A 16,734-nucleotide genomic window follows, 5' to 3' on the forward strand; every position below is an offset into this window, starting at 1 on the left:
GAGAGGGGATCTGACTGAAACCTACACATTTCTGAAGGGGTTTGATAGGGTGAACGCTGAGAGATTGTTTCCAGTGGTCGGAGAGTCTAAAACACGGGGGCTCAGTCTCAGGATAAGGGGCTGAGATGAGGAGAAATTACTTCACCCAAAGGATTGTGAATATTTGGTGGATGCTCCAGGATTGAGGAGAATGAAGACTGGGATGGAGAGAACTTTAGTTTCTCAGGGAATTAATGGATATGAAGATCAGGCAAGAAAATGGAACCCAGGAGCAGCCATGATAATAATGAACAGGATCTACTCCCACTCATTCCTGACAATCACCATCATTTAGGCACATTCCCAATATCACAACCAAAATCCAACCCTCTCAACCTGGCTCCTCCCACAGCAAGCCCCGGGCGCGGTGCACTGTGGGAGTGAGGCCCAGCCCCGGGCGCGGTGCACTGTGGGAGTGAGGCCCCGCCCCGGGCGCAGTGCACTGTGGGAGTGAGGCCCAGCCCCGGGCGCGGTGCACTGTGGGAGTGAGGCCCCGCCCCGGGCGCAGTGCACTGTGGGAGTGAGGCCCCGCCCCGGGCGCGGTGCACTGTGGGAGTGAGGCCCCGCCCCGGGCGCAGTGCACTGTGGGACTGAGGGCCATCATGGTGAAGCTGACGGCTGAGCTGATCGAGTTGGCGGCTCAATACACCAACCCCGTGCGGGACCGGGAGCTCGACCTGCGGGGTGAGAGAGCGAGAGGGCGGCGGAATGGCCGGGCCGCAGGGCTCAGATTGTCGGCGGACTTCAAATAAAAGCGCGGTTCAAGGACAGGCCCCCACCCCGACCAGCCCCTCCCCCACCCCCACCCCCCCCGGGTCACACTCGGAGTTGTGTGTTTCTGGTTCAGTCTCTGATGGTTTTTGCGGGTTTGCAGGTTACAAGATCCCGGTTGTGGAGAATTTGGGGGCGACTCTGGACCAATTTGACTGCATCGATTTCTCAGACAATGAAATCCGCAAAATGGACGGGTTCCCGCTGCTGCGGAGATTAAAGAGTCTCCTGTTCAACAACAACCGCATCTGGTGAGTCCCGAACCCCCCCTCACATCCCGAACCCCCCCCCACATCCCGAACCCCCCCCCACATCCCGAACCCCCCCTCACATCCCGAACCCCCCCCCACATCCCGAACCCCCCCTCACATCCCGAACCCCCCCCCACATCCCGAACCCCCCCCCACATCCCGAACCCCCCCTCACATCCCGAACCCCCCCCCACAGCCCGAACCCCCCCTCACATCCCGAACCCCCCCCAAACCTGCCCCCCCCCACATCCCGAACCCCCCCTCACATCCCGAACCCCCCCAAACCTGCCCCCCCCACATCCCGAACCCCCCCTCACATCCCGAACCCCCCCCACATCCGAACCCCCCCCCACATCCCGAACCCCCCCTCACATCCCGAACCCCCCCCCACATCCCGAACCCCCCCTCACATCCCGAACCCCCCCAAACCTGCCCCCCCCACATCCCGAACCCCCCCTCACATCCCGAACCCCCCCAAACCTGCCCCCCCCACATCCCGAACCCCCCTCACATCCCGAACCCCCCCAAACCTGCCCCCCCCCACATCCCGACCCCCCCCCCCCACATCCCGACCCCCCCCCCCACATCCGAACCCCCCCCCACATCCCGACCCCCCCCCTCACATCCCGAACCCCCCCCCACATCCCGACCCCCCCCTCACATCCCGAACCCCCCCCCGCTCACATCCCGAACCCCCCCCACATCCCGAACCCCCCCAAACCTGCCCCCCCCACATCCCGAACCCCCCTCACATCCCGAACCCCCCCAAACCTGCCCCCCCACATCCCGACCCCCCCCCCCACATCCCGAACCCCCCCCCACATCCCGACCCCCCCCTCACATCCCGAACCCCCCCCCGCTCACATCCCGAACCCCCCCCACATCCCGAACCCCCCCAAACCTGCCCCCCCCCTCACATCCCGACCCCCCCCCACACATCCCGAACCCCCCCAAACCTGCCCCCCCTCACATCCCGAACCCCCCCCCACATCCCGAACCCCCCCTCACATCCCGAACCCCCCCAAACCTGCCCCCCCCTCACATCCCGACCCCCCCCCACACATCCCGAACCCCCCCAAACCTGCCCCCCCTCACATCCCGAACCCCCCCAAACCTGCCCCCCCCACATCCCGACCCCCCCCTCACATCCCGACCCCCCCCAAACCTGCCCCCCCCACATCCCGACCCCCCCCCCCACATCCCGAACCCCCCCTCACATCCCGAACCCCCCCCCCACATCCCGAACCCCCCCTCACATCCCGAACCCCCCCAAACCTGCCCCCCCCTCACATCCCGAACCCCCCCCCACATCCCGAACCCCCCCTCACATCCCGAACCCCCCCCCCACATCCCGAACCCCCCCCCACATCCCGAACCCCCCCTCACATCCCGAACCCCCCCTCACATCCCGAACCCCCCCCCCCACATCCCGAACCCCCCCCCTCACATCCCGAACCCCCCCCCCCACATCCCGAACCCCCCCCCCACATCCCGAACCCCCCCCCCACATCCCGAACCCCCCCCCCCACATCCCGAACCCCCCCCCCCACATCCCGAACCCCCCCCCTCACATCCCGAACCCCCCCCTCACATCCCGAACCCCCCCAAACCTGCCCCCCCTCACATCCCGAACCCCCCCCACATCCCGACCCCCCCCCTCACATCCCGACCCCCCCCTCACATCCCGAACCCCCCCTCACATCCCGAACCCCCCCTCACATCCCGAACCCCCCCTCACATCCCGAACCCCCCCTCACATCCCGACCCCCCCCCCCCTCACATCCCGAACCCCCCCTCACATCCCGAACCCCCCCTCACATCCCGACCCCCCCCCCTCACATCCCGAACCCCCCCTCACATCCCGACCCCCCCCCCCTCACATCCCGAACCCCCGCTCACATCCCGAACCCCCCCTCACATCCCGAACCCCCCCTCACATCCCGAACCCCCCCTCACATCCCGAACCCCCCCCAAACCTGCCCCCCCCTCACATCCCGAACCCCCCCCCACATCCCGAACCCCCCCTCACATCCCGAACCCCCCCCCCCACATCCCGAACCCCCCCTCACATCCCGAACCCCCCCTCACATCCCGACCCCCCCCTCACATCCCGACCCCCCCCTCACATCCCGAACCCCCCCCCCGCTCACATCCCGAACCCCCCCCTCACATCCCGAACCCCCCCCCTCACATCCCGACCCCCCCCCTCACATCCCGAACCCCCCCTCACATCCCGACCCCCCCCTCACATCCCGAACCCCCCCCCGCTCACATCCCGAACCCCCCCCCACTCACATCCCGAACCCCCCCTCACATCCCGAACCCCCCCTCACATCCCGAACCCCCCCTCACATCCCGAACCCCCCCCTCACATCCCGACCCCCCCCCTCACATCCCGAACCCCCCCCCCCTCACATCCCGAACCCCCCCTCACATCCCGAACCCCCCCCCTCACATCCCGAACCCCCCCCCCTCACATCCCGAACCCCCCCCCCTCACATCCCGAACCCCCCCCCGCTCACATCCCGAACCCCCCCCTCACATCCCGAACCCCCCCTCACATCCCGAACCCCCCCTCACATCCCGAACCCCCCCTCACATCCCGAACCCCCCCCGCTCACATCCCGACCCCCCCCGCTCACATCCCGACCCCCCCCCTCACATCCCGACCCCCCCCGCTCACATCCCGAACACCCCCCCCCGCTCACATCCCGAACCCCCCCCCCGCTCACATCCCGAACCCCCCCCCCGCTCACATCCCGAACCCCCCCCCCCCCCCCCGCTCACATCCCGAACCCCCCCCCCCGCTCACATCCGAACCCCCCCCCCGCTCACATCCCGAACCCCCCCTCACATCCCGAACCCCCCCTCACATCCCGAACCCCCCCTCACATCCCGAACCCCCCTCACATCCCGAACCCCCCCTCACATCCCGAACCCCCCCCAAACCTGCCCCCCCTCACATCCCGAACCCCCCCCCCCCACATCCCGACCCCCCCCCCTCACATCCCGAACCCCCCCTCACATCCCGAACCCCCCCTCACATCCCGAACCCCCCCTCTCATCCCGAACCCCCCCTCACATCCCGACCCCCCCCGCTCACATCCCGAACCCCCCCCCCTCACATCCCGAACCCCCCCCCCTCACATCCCGAACCCCCCCCCCTCACATCCCGAACCCCCCCCCACATCCCGAACCCCCCCCCGCTCACATCCCGAACCCCCCCTCACATCCCGAACCCCCCCCAAACCTGCCCCCCCTCACATCCCGACCCCCCCTCACATCCCGAACCCCCCCTCACATCCCGAACCCCCCCTCACATCCCGACCCCCCCCCTCACATCCCGACCCCCCCCTCACATCCCGACCCCCCCCTCACATCCCGACCCCCCCCCTCACATCCCGAACCCCCCCTCACATCCCGAACCCCCCCTCACATCCCGACCCCCCCCTCACATCCCGACCCCCCCCTCACATCCCGACCCCCCCCTCACATCCCGACCCCCCCCTCACATCCCGAACCCCCCTCACATCCCGAACCCCCCCTCACATCCCGAACCCCCCCCCTCACATCCCGAACCCCCCCTCACATCCCGAACCCCCCCTCACATCCCGAACCCCCCCTCACATCCCGAACCCCCCCTCACATCCCGACCCCCCCCTCACATCCCGACCCCCCCCTCACATCCCGACCCCCCCCTCACATCCCGAACCCCCCCTCACATCCCGAACCCCCCCTCACATCCCGAACCCCCCCCCTCACATCCCGAACCCCCCCTCACATCCCGAACCCCCCCTCACATCCCGAACCCCCCCTCACATCCCGAACCCCCCCCTCACATCCCGAACCCCCCCCAAACCTGCCCCCCCTCACATCCCGAACCCCCCCTCACATCCCGAACCCCCCCTCACATCCCGAACCCCCCCTCACATCCCGAACCCCCCCTCACATCCCGAACCCCCCCTCACATCCCGAACCCCCCCTCACATCCCGAACCCCCCCCAAACCTGCCCCCCCTCACATCCCGAACCCCCCCTCACATCCCGAACCCCCCCCAAACCTGCCCCCCCTCACATCCCGACCCCCCCCTCACATCCCGAACCCCCCCTCACATCCCGACCCCCCCCTCACATCCCGAACCCCCCCTCACATCCCGAACCCCCCCTCACATCCCGAACCCCCCCTCACATCCCGAACCCCCCCTCACATCCCGAACCCCCCCTCACATCCCGAACCCCCCCCAAACCTGCCCCCCCTCACATCCCGAACCCCCCCCCCCCACATCCCGACCCCCCCCCCCCACATCCCGACCCCCCCCCCCCCCACATCCCGACCCCCCCCGCTCACATCCCGAACCCCCCCCCCTCACATCCCGAACCCCCCCCCCTCACATCCCGAACCCCCCCCCCTCACATCCCGAACCCCCCCCCCTCACATCCCGAACCCCCCCCCCCTCACATCCCGAACCCCCCCCCCCTCACATCCCGAACCCCCCCCGCTCACATCCCGACCCCCCCCTCACATCCCGACCCCCCCCTCACATCCCGACCCCCCCCTCACATCCCGACCCCCCCCTCACATCCCGACCCCCCCCTCACATCCCGACCCCCCCCTCACATCCCGACCCCCCCCTCACATCCCGAACCCCCCCTCACATCCCGACCCCCCCCCCACATCCCGACCCCCCCCTCACATCCCGACCCCCCCCTCACATCCCGAACCCCCCCTCACATCCCGAACCCCCCCTCACATCCCGAACCCCCCCTCACATCCCGAACCCCCCCCTCACATCCCGAACCCCCCCCAAACCTGCCCCCCCTCACATCCCGAACCCCCCCTCACATCCCGAACCCCCCCTCACATCCCGAACCCCCCCTCACATCCCGAACCCCCCCTCACATCCCGAACCCCCCCCAAACCTGCCCCCCCTCACATCCCGAACCCCCCCTCACATCCCGAACGCCCCCTCACATCCCGAACCCCCCCTCACATCCCGAACCCCCCCTCACATCCCGAACCCCCCCCAAACCTGCCCCCCTCACATCCCGAACCCCCCCTCACATCCCGAACCCCCCCTCACATCCCGAACCCCCCCTCACATCCCGAACCCCCCCAAACCTGCCCCCCCTCACATCCCGAACCCCCCCTCACATCCCGAACCCCCCCTCACATCCCGACCCCCCCCCTCACATCCCGACCCCCCCCCTCACATCCCGACCCCCCCCTCACATCCCGACCCCCCCCTCACATCCCGACCCCCCCCTCACATCCCGACCCCCCCCTCACATCCCGACCCCCCCTCACATCCCGACCCCCCCCTCACATCCCGACCCCCCCCTCACATCCCGACCCCCCCCCCCTCACATCCCGACCCCCCCCTCACATCCCGACCCCCCCTCACATCCCGAACCCCCCCTCACATCCCGACCCCCCCCTCACATCCCGACCCCCCCCTCACATCCCGACCCCCCCCTCACATCCCGACCCCCCCCCTCACATCCCCACCCCCCCCTCACATCCCGAACCCCCCCCCCCCCTCACATCCCGAACCCCCCCCCCCCGCTCACATCCCGAACCCCCCCCGCTCACATCCCGAACCCCCCCCCCCACATCCCGAACCCCCCCCCGCTCACATCCCGAACCCCCCCCCCGCTCACATCCCGAACCCCCCCCCCGCTCACATCCCGAACCCCCCCTCACATCCCGAACCCCCCCTCACATCCCGAACCCCCCCTCACATCCCGAACCCCCCCTCACATCCCGAACCCCCCCTCACATCCCGAACCCCCGCTCACATCCCGAACCCCCCCCGCTCACATCCCGAACCCCCCCCGCTCACATCCCGAACCCCCCCCGCTCACATCCCGAACCCCCCCTCACATCCCGAACCCCCCCCCCTCACATCCCGAACCCCCCCCCCTCACATCCCGAACCCCCCCTCACATCCCGAACCCGCCCCGCTCACATCCCGAACCCGCCCCGCTCACATCCCGAACCCCCCCCCCTCACATCCCGAACCCCCCCCCAAACCTCCCCCCCCCACACAAACCTCCCCCCCCACCACACAAACCTTCCCCCCACACACAAACCTCCCCCCCACACACAAACCTCGCCCCCACACACAAACCTCGCCCCCACGCACGGACCTCGCCCCCCCACAGCCCGAACCTCGCCCCCCCACAGCCCGAACCTCGCCCCCCCACAGCCCGAACCTCGCCCCCCCACAGCCCGAACCTCGCCCCCTCACAGCCCGAACCTCGCCCCCCCACAGCCCGAACCTCGCCCCCCCACAGCCCGAACCTCGCCCCCCCACAGCCGAACCTCGCCCCCCCACAGCCCGAACCTCGCCCCCCCACAGCCCGAACCTCGCCCCCCCACAGCCCGAACCTCGCCCCCCACAGCCCGAACCTCGCCCCCCCACAGCCCGAACCTCGCCCCCCCACAGCCCGAACCTCGCCCCCCCACAGCCCGAACCTCGCCCCCCCACAGCCCGAACCTCGCCCCCCCACAGCCCGAACCTCGCCCCCCCACAGCCCGAACCTCGCCCCCCCACAGCCCGAACCTCGCCCCCCCACAGCCCGAACCTCGCCCCCCCACAGCCCGAACCTCGCCCCCCCACAGCCCGAACCTCGCCCCCCCACAGCCCGAACCTCGCCCCCCCACAGCCCGAACCTCGCCCCCCCACAGCCCGAACCTCGCCCCCCCACAGCCCGAACCTCGCCCCCCCACAGCCCGAACCTCGCCCCCCCACAGCCCGAACCTCGCCCCCCCACAGCCCGAACCTCGCCCCCCCACAGCCCGAACCTCGCCCCCCCACAGCCCGAACCTCGCCCCCCCACAGCCCGAACCTCGCCCCCCCCACAGCCCGAACCTCGCCCCCCCACAGCCCGAACCTCGCCCCCCCACAGCCCGAACCTCGCCCCCCCACAGCCCGAACCTCGCCCCCCCACAGCCCGAACCTCGCCCCCCCACAGCCCGAACCTCGCCCCCCCACAGCCCGAACCTCGCCCCCCCACAGCCCGAACCTCGCCCCCCCACAGCCCGAACCTCGCCCCCCCACAGCCCGAACCTCGCCCCCCCACAGCCCGAACCTCGCCCCCCCACAGCCCGAACCTCGCCCCCCACATCCCGAACCACCCCCGGCCCCTACAAAAACCTGCCCCCCCCCCCCCCCCCCCCCCCGCCAATCCACCGGGCAAAAACCTTCACATTCCAAACCTGTCCCACCCAACACCTTCACATTCCAAACCTGCCCCCCCCCAACACCTTCATATTCCAAACCTTCCCCCACCCAACACCTTCACATTCCAAACCTGCCCCCCCCCAACACCTTCATATTCCAAACCTTCCCCCACCCAACACCTTCACATTCCAAACCTGTCCCCCCCCACACCTTCACATTCCAAACCTGCTGCCCCCCCAACACATTCACATTCCAAACCTGTCCCCCCCAACACCTTCATATTCCAAACCTTCCCCCACCCAACACCTTCACATTCCAAACCTGTCCCCCCCAACACCTTCACATTCTAAACCTGCCCCCCCCAACACCTTCACATTCCAAACCTGTCCCCCCCCACACCTTCACATTCCAAACCTGCTGCCCCCCCAACACCTTCACATTCCAAACCTTCCCCCCCCCCAACACCTTCACATTCCAAACCTGTCCCCCCCAACACCTTCACATTCCAAACCTTCCACCCCCCAACACCTTCACATTCCGAACCTGCCACCCCCAAGACCTTCACATTCTAAACCTGCCCCCCCCAACACCTTCACATTCTAAACCTGCCCCCCCCCAACACCTTCACATTCCAAACCTGTCCCCCCCAACACATTCACAATCCAAACCTGTCCCCCCCAACACCTTCATATTCCAAACCTTGCCCCCCCCAACACCTTCACATTCCAAACCTGTCCCCCCCAACACCTTCACATTCCAAACCTTCCCCCCCCCAACACCTTCACATTCTAAACCTGCCCCCCCCAACACCGTCACATTCTAAACCTGCCCCCCCACCAACACCTTCACATTCCAAACCTGTCCCCCCCAACACCTTCACATTCCAAACCTTCCCCCCCCCAACACCTTCACATTCCAAACCTGCCCCCCCCAACACCTTCACATTCTAAACCTGCCCCCCCCCAACACCTTCACATTCTAATCCTGCCCCCCCCCAACACCTTCACATTCCAAAACTGCTCCCCCCACAACACCTTCACGTTCCAAAACTGCCCCCCCAACGCCTTCACATTCCAAACCCCCCAACACCTTCACATTCCAAACCTCACCCCCCAACACCTTCACATTCCAAACCCCCCCCAACAACTTCACATTCCAAACCTCCCCCCCATCGCCTTCACATTCCAAACTTGCCCCCCCACCCAACAACTTCACATTCCAATCCTGCCCCCCCCCCAAACGCCTTCACATTCGAAACCCCCCAACACCTTCACATTCGAAACCCCCCCAACACCTTCACATTCCAAACCTGCCCCCCCAACACCTTCACATTCCAAACCTGCCCCCCTCCCCCCAACACCTTCACATTCCAAACCTGCCCCCCTCCACCAACACCTTCACATTCCAAACCTCCCCCCCCCCTCAAACACCTTCACATTCCAAACCTGCCCCCCCCAACTCCTTCACATTCCAAACCCCCCCCAACAGCTTCACATTCCAAAACTGCCCCCGCAACACCTTCACATTCCAAACCTGCCCCCCCCCAACATCTTCACATTCCAAACCTGCCCCCCCCAGCACCTTCACATTCCAAACCTCCCCCCCGCCAACACCTTCACATTCCAAACCTGCCCCCCCAACACCTTCACATTCCAAACCTTCCCCCCCAACACCTTCACATTCCAAACCTGCCCCCCCAACACCTTCACATTCCAAACCCCCCCAACACCTTCACATTCCAAACCCCCCCAACACCTTCACATTCCAAACCTGCCCCCCCAACACCTTCACATTCCAAACCTGCCCCCCCAACACCTTCACATTCCAAACCTGCCCCCCCAACACCTTCACATTCCAAACCCCCCCCAACAGCTTCACATTCCAAAACTGCCCCCGCAACACCTTCACATTCCAAACACCCCCAACACCTTCACATTCCAAACCTTCCCCCCCCAACACCTTCACATTCCAAACCTGGCCCGCCCCCCCAACACCTTCACATTCCGAACCTGCACCCCCGACACCTTCACATTCTAAACCTGCACCCCCGACACCTTCACATTCCAAACCTGCCCCCGAAACACCTTCACATTCCAAACCTGGCCCGCCCCCCCAACACCTTCACATTCCGAACCTGCACCACCGACACCTTCACATTCCAAACCTGCCCCCCCAACACCTTCACATTCCAAACCTGCCCCCCCAACACCTTCACATTCCAAACCTCCCGTCCCCCAACACCTTCACATTCCAAACCTGCTGCCCCCTCAGCACCTTCACATTCCAAACCTGCCCCCCCCAACACCTTCACATTCCAAACCTGCCCCCCCCAACACCTTCACATTCCAAACCTGCCCCCCCAACACTTTCACATTCCAAACCTGCCCCCCCCAACACTTTCACATTCCAAACCCCCCCAACACCTTCCTTTTCCAAACCCCCCCCCCCCCACACCTTCACATTTCAATCCCCCCAACACCTTCACATTCCAAACCTCCCCCCCCACCAACACCTTCACATTCCAAACCCCCCCAACACCTTCCCATTCCAAACCCCCCCCCAACACCTTCACATTTCAATCCCCCCCAACACCTTCACATTCCAAACCTCCCCCCCCACCAACACCTTCACATTCCAAACCCCCCCAACACCTTCACATTCCAAACCCCCCCAACACCTTCACATCCCAAAAACCCCCCAACACCTTCACATTCCAAACCCCCCCAACACCTTCACATTCCAAAACCCCCAACACCTTCACATTCCAAACCCCCCCAACACCTTCACATTCCAAACCCCCCCAACACCTTCACATTCCAAACCCCCCCAACACCTTCACATTCCAAACCCCCCCAACACCTTCACATTCCAAACCCCCCCAACACCTTCACATTCCAAACCCACCCAACACCTTCACATTCCAAACCCCCCCCACACCTTCACATTCCAAACCCCCCCCACACCTTCACATTCCAAAACCCCCCCAACACCTTCACATTCCAAACCTCCCGTCCCCCAACACCTTCACATTCCAACCCCCCCCCACACCTTCACATTCCAAAACCCCCCCAACAGCTTCACATTCCAAACCTCCGGTCCCCCAGCACCTTCACATTCCAAACGTGCTCCCACCCTAACACCTTCACATTTCAAACCTGCCCCCCCCAACACCTTCACATTCCAAACCCCCCCAACATCTTCACATTCCAAGCCTGCCCCCCCCAACACCTTCACATTCCAAACCTGCCCCCCCAACACCTTCACATTCCAAACCTGCCCCCCCAACACGTTCACTTTCCAAACCTGCCCCCCCCAACACTTTCACATTCCAAACCCCCCAACACCTTCCCATTCCAAACCCCCCCAACACCTTCACATTTCAATCCCCCCCCACACCTTCACATTCCAAACCTCCCCCCCCACCAACACCTTCACATTCCAAACCTCCCCCCCCACCAACACCTTCACATTCCAAACCTCCCCCCCCACCAACACCTTCACATTCCAAACCCCCCCAACACCTTCACATTGCAAACCTCCCCCCCCACCAACACCTTCACATTCCAAACCCCCCCAACACCTTCACATTCCAAACTTGCCCCCCCCAAACACCTTCACATTCCAAACCCCCCCAACACCTTCACATTCCAAACCTGCCCCCCCCCAAACACCTTCACATTCCAAACCCCCCCAAACACCTTCACATTCCAAACCCCCCCCAAACACCTTCACATTCCAAACCCCCCCCCAACACCTTCACATTCCAGACCCCCCCAACACCTTCACATTCCAAACCCCCCCAACACCTTCACATTCCAAACCCCCCCAACACCTTCACATTCCAAACCCCCCCAACACCTTCACATTCCAAACCCCCCCAACACCTTCACGTTCCAAACCCTCCCAACACCTTCACGTTTCCAAACCCCCCCAACACCTTCACGTTTCCAAACCCCCCCAACACCTTCACATTTCCAAACCCCCCCAACACCTTCACATTTCCAAACCCCCCAACACCTTCACATTCCAAACCCGCCCCCCCAACACCTTCACATTCCAAACCTGCCCCCCCAACACCTTCACATTCCAAACCTGTCCCCCCCAAAACCTTCACATTCCAAACCCCCCCAACACCTTCACATTCCAAACCCCCCCAACACCTTCACATTCCAAACCCCCCCAACACCTTCACATTCCAAACCCCCCCAACACCTTCACATTCCAAACCTGCCCCCCCCAACACCTTCACATTCTAAACCTGCCCCCCCCCCCAACACCTTCACATTCTAATCCTGCCCCCCCCCAACACCTTCACATTCCAAAACTGCTCCCCCCACAACACCTTCACGTTCCAAAACTGCCCCCCCAACGCCTTCACATTCCAAACCCCCCAACACCTTCACATTCCAAACCTCACCCCCCAACACCTTCACATTCCAAACCCCCCCCAACAACTTCACATTCCAAACCTCCCCCCCATCGCCTTCACATTCCAAACTTGCCCCCCCACCCAACAACTTCACATTCCAAACCTGCCCCCCCCAAACGCCTTCACATTCGAAACCCCCCAACACCTTCACATTCGAAACCCCCCCAACACCTTCACATTCCAAACCTGCCCCCCCAACACCTTCACATTCCAAACCTGCCCCCCTCCCCCCAACACCTTCACATTCCAAACCTGCCCCCCTCCACCAACACCTTCACATTCCAAACCTCCCCCCCCCCTCAAACACCTTCACATTCCAAACCTGCCCCCCCCAACTCCTTCACATTCCAAACCCCCCCCAACAGCTTCACATTCCAAAACTGCCCCCGCAACACCTTCACATTCCAAACCTGCCCCCCCCCAACATCTTCACATTCCAAACCTGCCCCCCCCAGCACCTTCACATTCAAACCTCCCCCCCGCCAACACCTTCACATTCCAAACCTGCCCCCCCAACACCTTCACATTCCAAACCTTCCCCCCCAACACCTTCACATTCCAAACCTTCCCCCCCAACACCTTCACATTCCAAACCTGCCCCCCCAACACCTTCACATTCCAAACCCCCCCAACACCTTCACATTCCAAACCCCCCCAACACCTTCACATTCCAAACCCCCCCCAACAGCTTCACATTCCAAAACTGCCCCCGCAACACCTTCACATTCCAAACACCCCCAACACCTTCACATTCCAAACCTTCCCCCCCCAACACCTTCACATTCCAAACCTGGCCCGCCCCCCAACACCTTCACATTCCGAACCTGCACCCCCGACACCTTCACATTCTAAACCTGCACCCCCGACACCTTCACATTCCAAACCTGCCCCCGAAACACCTTCACATTCCAAACCTGGCCCGCCCCCCCAACACCTTCACATTCCGAACCTGCACCCCCGACACCTTCACATTCCAAACCTGCCCCCCCAACACCTTCACATTCCAAACCTGCCCCCCCAACACCTTCACATTCCAAACCTCCCGTCCCCCAACACCTTCACATTCCAAACCTGCTGCCCCCTCAGCACCTTCACATTCCAAACCTGCCCCCCCCAACTCCTTCACATTCCAAACCTGCCCCCCCAACACTTTCACATTCCAAACCTGCCCCCCCCAACACTTTCACATTCCAAACCCCCCCAACACCTTCCTTTTCCAAACCCCCCCCCCCCACACCTTCACATTTCAATCCCCCCCAACACCTTCACATTCCAAACCTCCCCCCCCACCAACACCTTCACATTCCAAACCCCCCCAACACCTTCCCATTCCAAACCCCCCCCCAACACCTTCACATTTCAATCCCCCCCAACACCTTCACATTCCAAACCTCCCCCCCCACCAACACCTTCACATTCCAAACCCCCCCAACACCTTCACATTCCAAACCCCCCCAACACCTTCACATCCCAAAAACCCCCCAACACCTTCACATTCCAAACCCCCCCAACACCTTCACATTCCAAAACCCCCAACACCTTCACATTCCAAACCCCCCCAACACCTTCACATTCCAAACCCCCCCAACACCTTCACATTCCAAACCCCCCCAACACCTTCACATTCCAAACCCCCCCAACACCTTCACATTCCAAACCCCCCAACACCTTCACATTCCAAACCCCCCCCACACCTTCACATTCCAAACCCCCCCCACACCTTCACATTCCAAAACCCCCCCAACACCTTCACATTCCAAACCTCCCGTCCCCCAACACCTTCACATTCCAACCCCCCCCCACACCTTCACATTCCAAAAACCCCCCCCAACAGCTTCACATTCCAAACCTCCGTCCCCCAGCACCTTCACATTCCAAACGTGCTCCCACCCTAACACCTTCACATTTCAAACCTGCCCCCCCCCCAACACCTTCACATTCCAAACCCCCCCAACATCTTCACATTCCAAGCCTGCCCCCCCCAACACCTTCACATTCCAAACCTGCCCCCCCAACACCTTCACATTCCAAACCTGCCCCCCCAACACGTTCACATTCCAAACCTGCCCCCCCCAACACTTTCACATTCCAAACCCCCCCAACACCTTCCCATTCCAAACCCCCCCAACACCTTCACATTTCAATTCCCCCCCCACACCTTCACATTCCAAACCTCCCCCCCCACCAACACCTTCACATTCCAAACCTCCCCCCCCACCAACACCTTCACATTCCAAACCTCCCCCCCCACCAACACCTTCACATTCCAAACCCCCCCAACACCTTCACATTGCAAACCTCCCCCCCCACCAACACCTTCACATTCCAAACCCCCCCAACACCTTCACATTCCAAACTTGCCCCCCCCAAACACCTTCACATTCCAAACCCCCCCAACACCTTCACATTCCAAACCTGCCCCCCCCCAAACACCTTCACATTCCAAACCCCCCCAAACACCTTCACATTCCAAACCCCCCCCAAAACACCTTCACATTCCAAACCCCCCCCCAACACCTTCACATTCCAGACCCCCCCAACACCTTCACATTCCAAACCCCCCAACACCTTCACATTCCAAACCCCCCCAACACCTTCACATTCCAAACCCCCCAACACCTTCACATTCCAAACCCCCCCCAACACCTTCACGTTCCAAACCCTCCCAACACCTTCACGTTTCCAAACCCCCCCAACACCTTCACGGTTCCAAACCCCCCCAACACCTTCACATTTCCAAAGCCCCCCCAACACCTTCACATTTCCAAACCCCCCCAACACCTTCACATTCCAAACCCGCCCCCCCAACACCTTCACATTCCAAACCTGCCCCCCCAACACCTTCACATTCCAAACCTGCCCCCCCAACACCTTCACATTCCAAACCCCCCCAACACCTTCACATTCCAAACCCCCCCAACACCTTCACATTCCAAACCCCCCCAACACCTTCACATTCAAACCCCCCAACACCTTCACATTCCAAACCTGCCCCCCCAACACCTTCACATTCCAAACCCCCCCAACACCTTCACATTCCAAACCCCCCCCAACACCTTCACATTCCAAATCCCCCAACACCTTCATTCCAAATCCCCCCAACACCTTCACATTCCAAATCCCCCCAAACACCTTCACATTCCAAACCCCCCCAACACCTTCACATTCCAAACCCCCCCAACACCTTCACATTCCAAACCCCCCAACACCTTCACATTCCAAACCCCCCAACACCTTCACATTCCAAACCCCCCCAACACCTTCACATTCCAAACCCCTCCCCCCCAACACCTTCACATTCCAAACCCCCCCAACACCTTCACATTCCAAACCCCCCCAACACCTTCACATTCCAAACCCCCCCAACACCTTCACATTCCAAACCCCCCCAACACCTTCACATCCAAACCCCCCAACACCTTCACATTCCAAACCCCCCCAACACCGTCACATTCCAAACCCCCCCAACACCTTCACATTCCAAACCCCCCCAACACCTTCACATTCCAAACCCCCCAACACCTTCACATTCCAAACCCCCCCAACACCTTCACATTCCAAACCCCCCCAACACCTCACATTCCAAACCCCCCCAACACCTTCACATTCCAAACCCCCCCAACACCTTCACATTCCAAACCCCCCCCAACACCTTCACATTCCAAACCCCCCCAACACCTTACATTCCAAACCCCCCCAACACCTTCACATTCCAAACCCCCCCAACACCTTCACATTCCAAACCCCCCCAACACCTTCACATTCCAAACCCCCCCCAACACCTTCACATTCCAAACCCCCCAACACCTTCACATTCAAACCCCCCCAACACCTTCACATTCCAAACCCCCCCAACACCTTCACATTCCAAACCCCCCCCAACACCTTCACATTCCAAACCCCCCCCAACACCTTCACATTCCAAACCCCCCAACACCTTCACATTCCAAACCCCCCCACACCCTTCACATTCCAAACCCCCCCACACCTTCACATTCCAAAGCCCCCCCCACACCTTCACATTCCAAACCCCCCCACACCTTCACATTCCAAACCCCCCC

The 16,734-nt window shown here is 62.9% G+C and overlaps 1 protein-coding gene across 1 annotated transcript in view; it reads left to right on the forward strand.

Annotated features, from left to right (window-relative positions):
* The first annotated feature begins 572 nt into the window (after nucleotides 1-572).
* Nucleotides 573-16,734, forward strand: part of snrpa1 (small nuclear ribonucleoprotein polypeptide A') — a 120,420-nt gene continuing 104,258 nt past the window's right edge. Inside the window, exons 1-2 of the mRNA XM_041175378.1 lie at nucleotides 573-723; nucleotides 914-1,061. Coding sequence (XP_041031312.1) covers nucleotides 642-723; nucleotides 914-1,061 — 230 coding nt within the window. The 5' untranslated portion in view covers nucleotides 573-641. The remainder of the gene's footprint in view (nucleotides 724-913; nucleotides 1,062-16,734) is intronic.

Source organism: Carcharodon carcharias, chromosome 26, assembly GCF_017639515.1.
Source record: "Carcharodon carcharias isolate sCarCar2 chromosome 26, sCarCar2.pri, whole genome shotgun sequence".
Lineage (NCBI taxonomy): Eukaryota > Metazoa > Chordata > Chondrichthyes > Lamniformes > Lamnidae > Carcharodon > Carcharodon carcharias.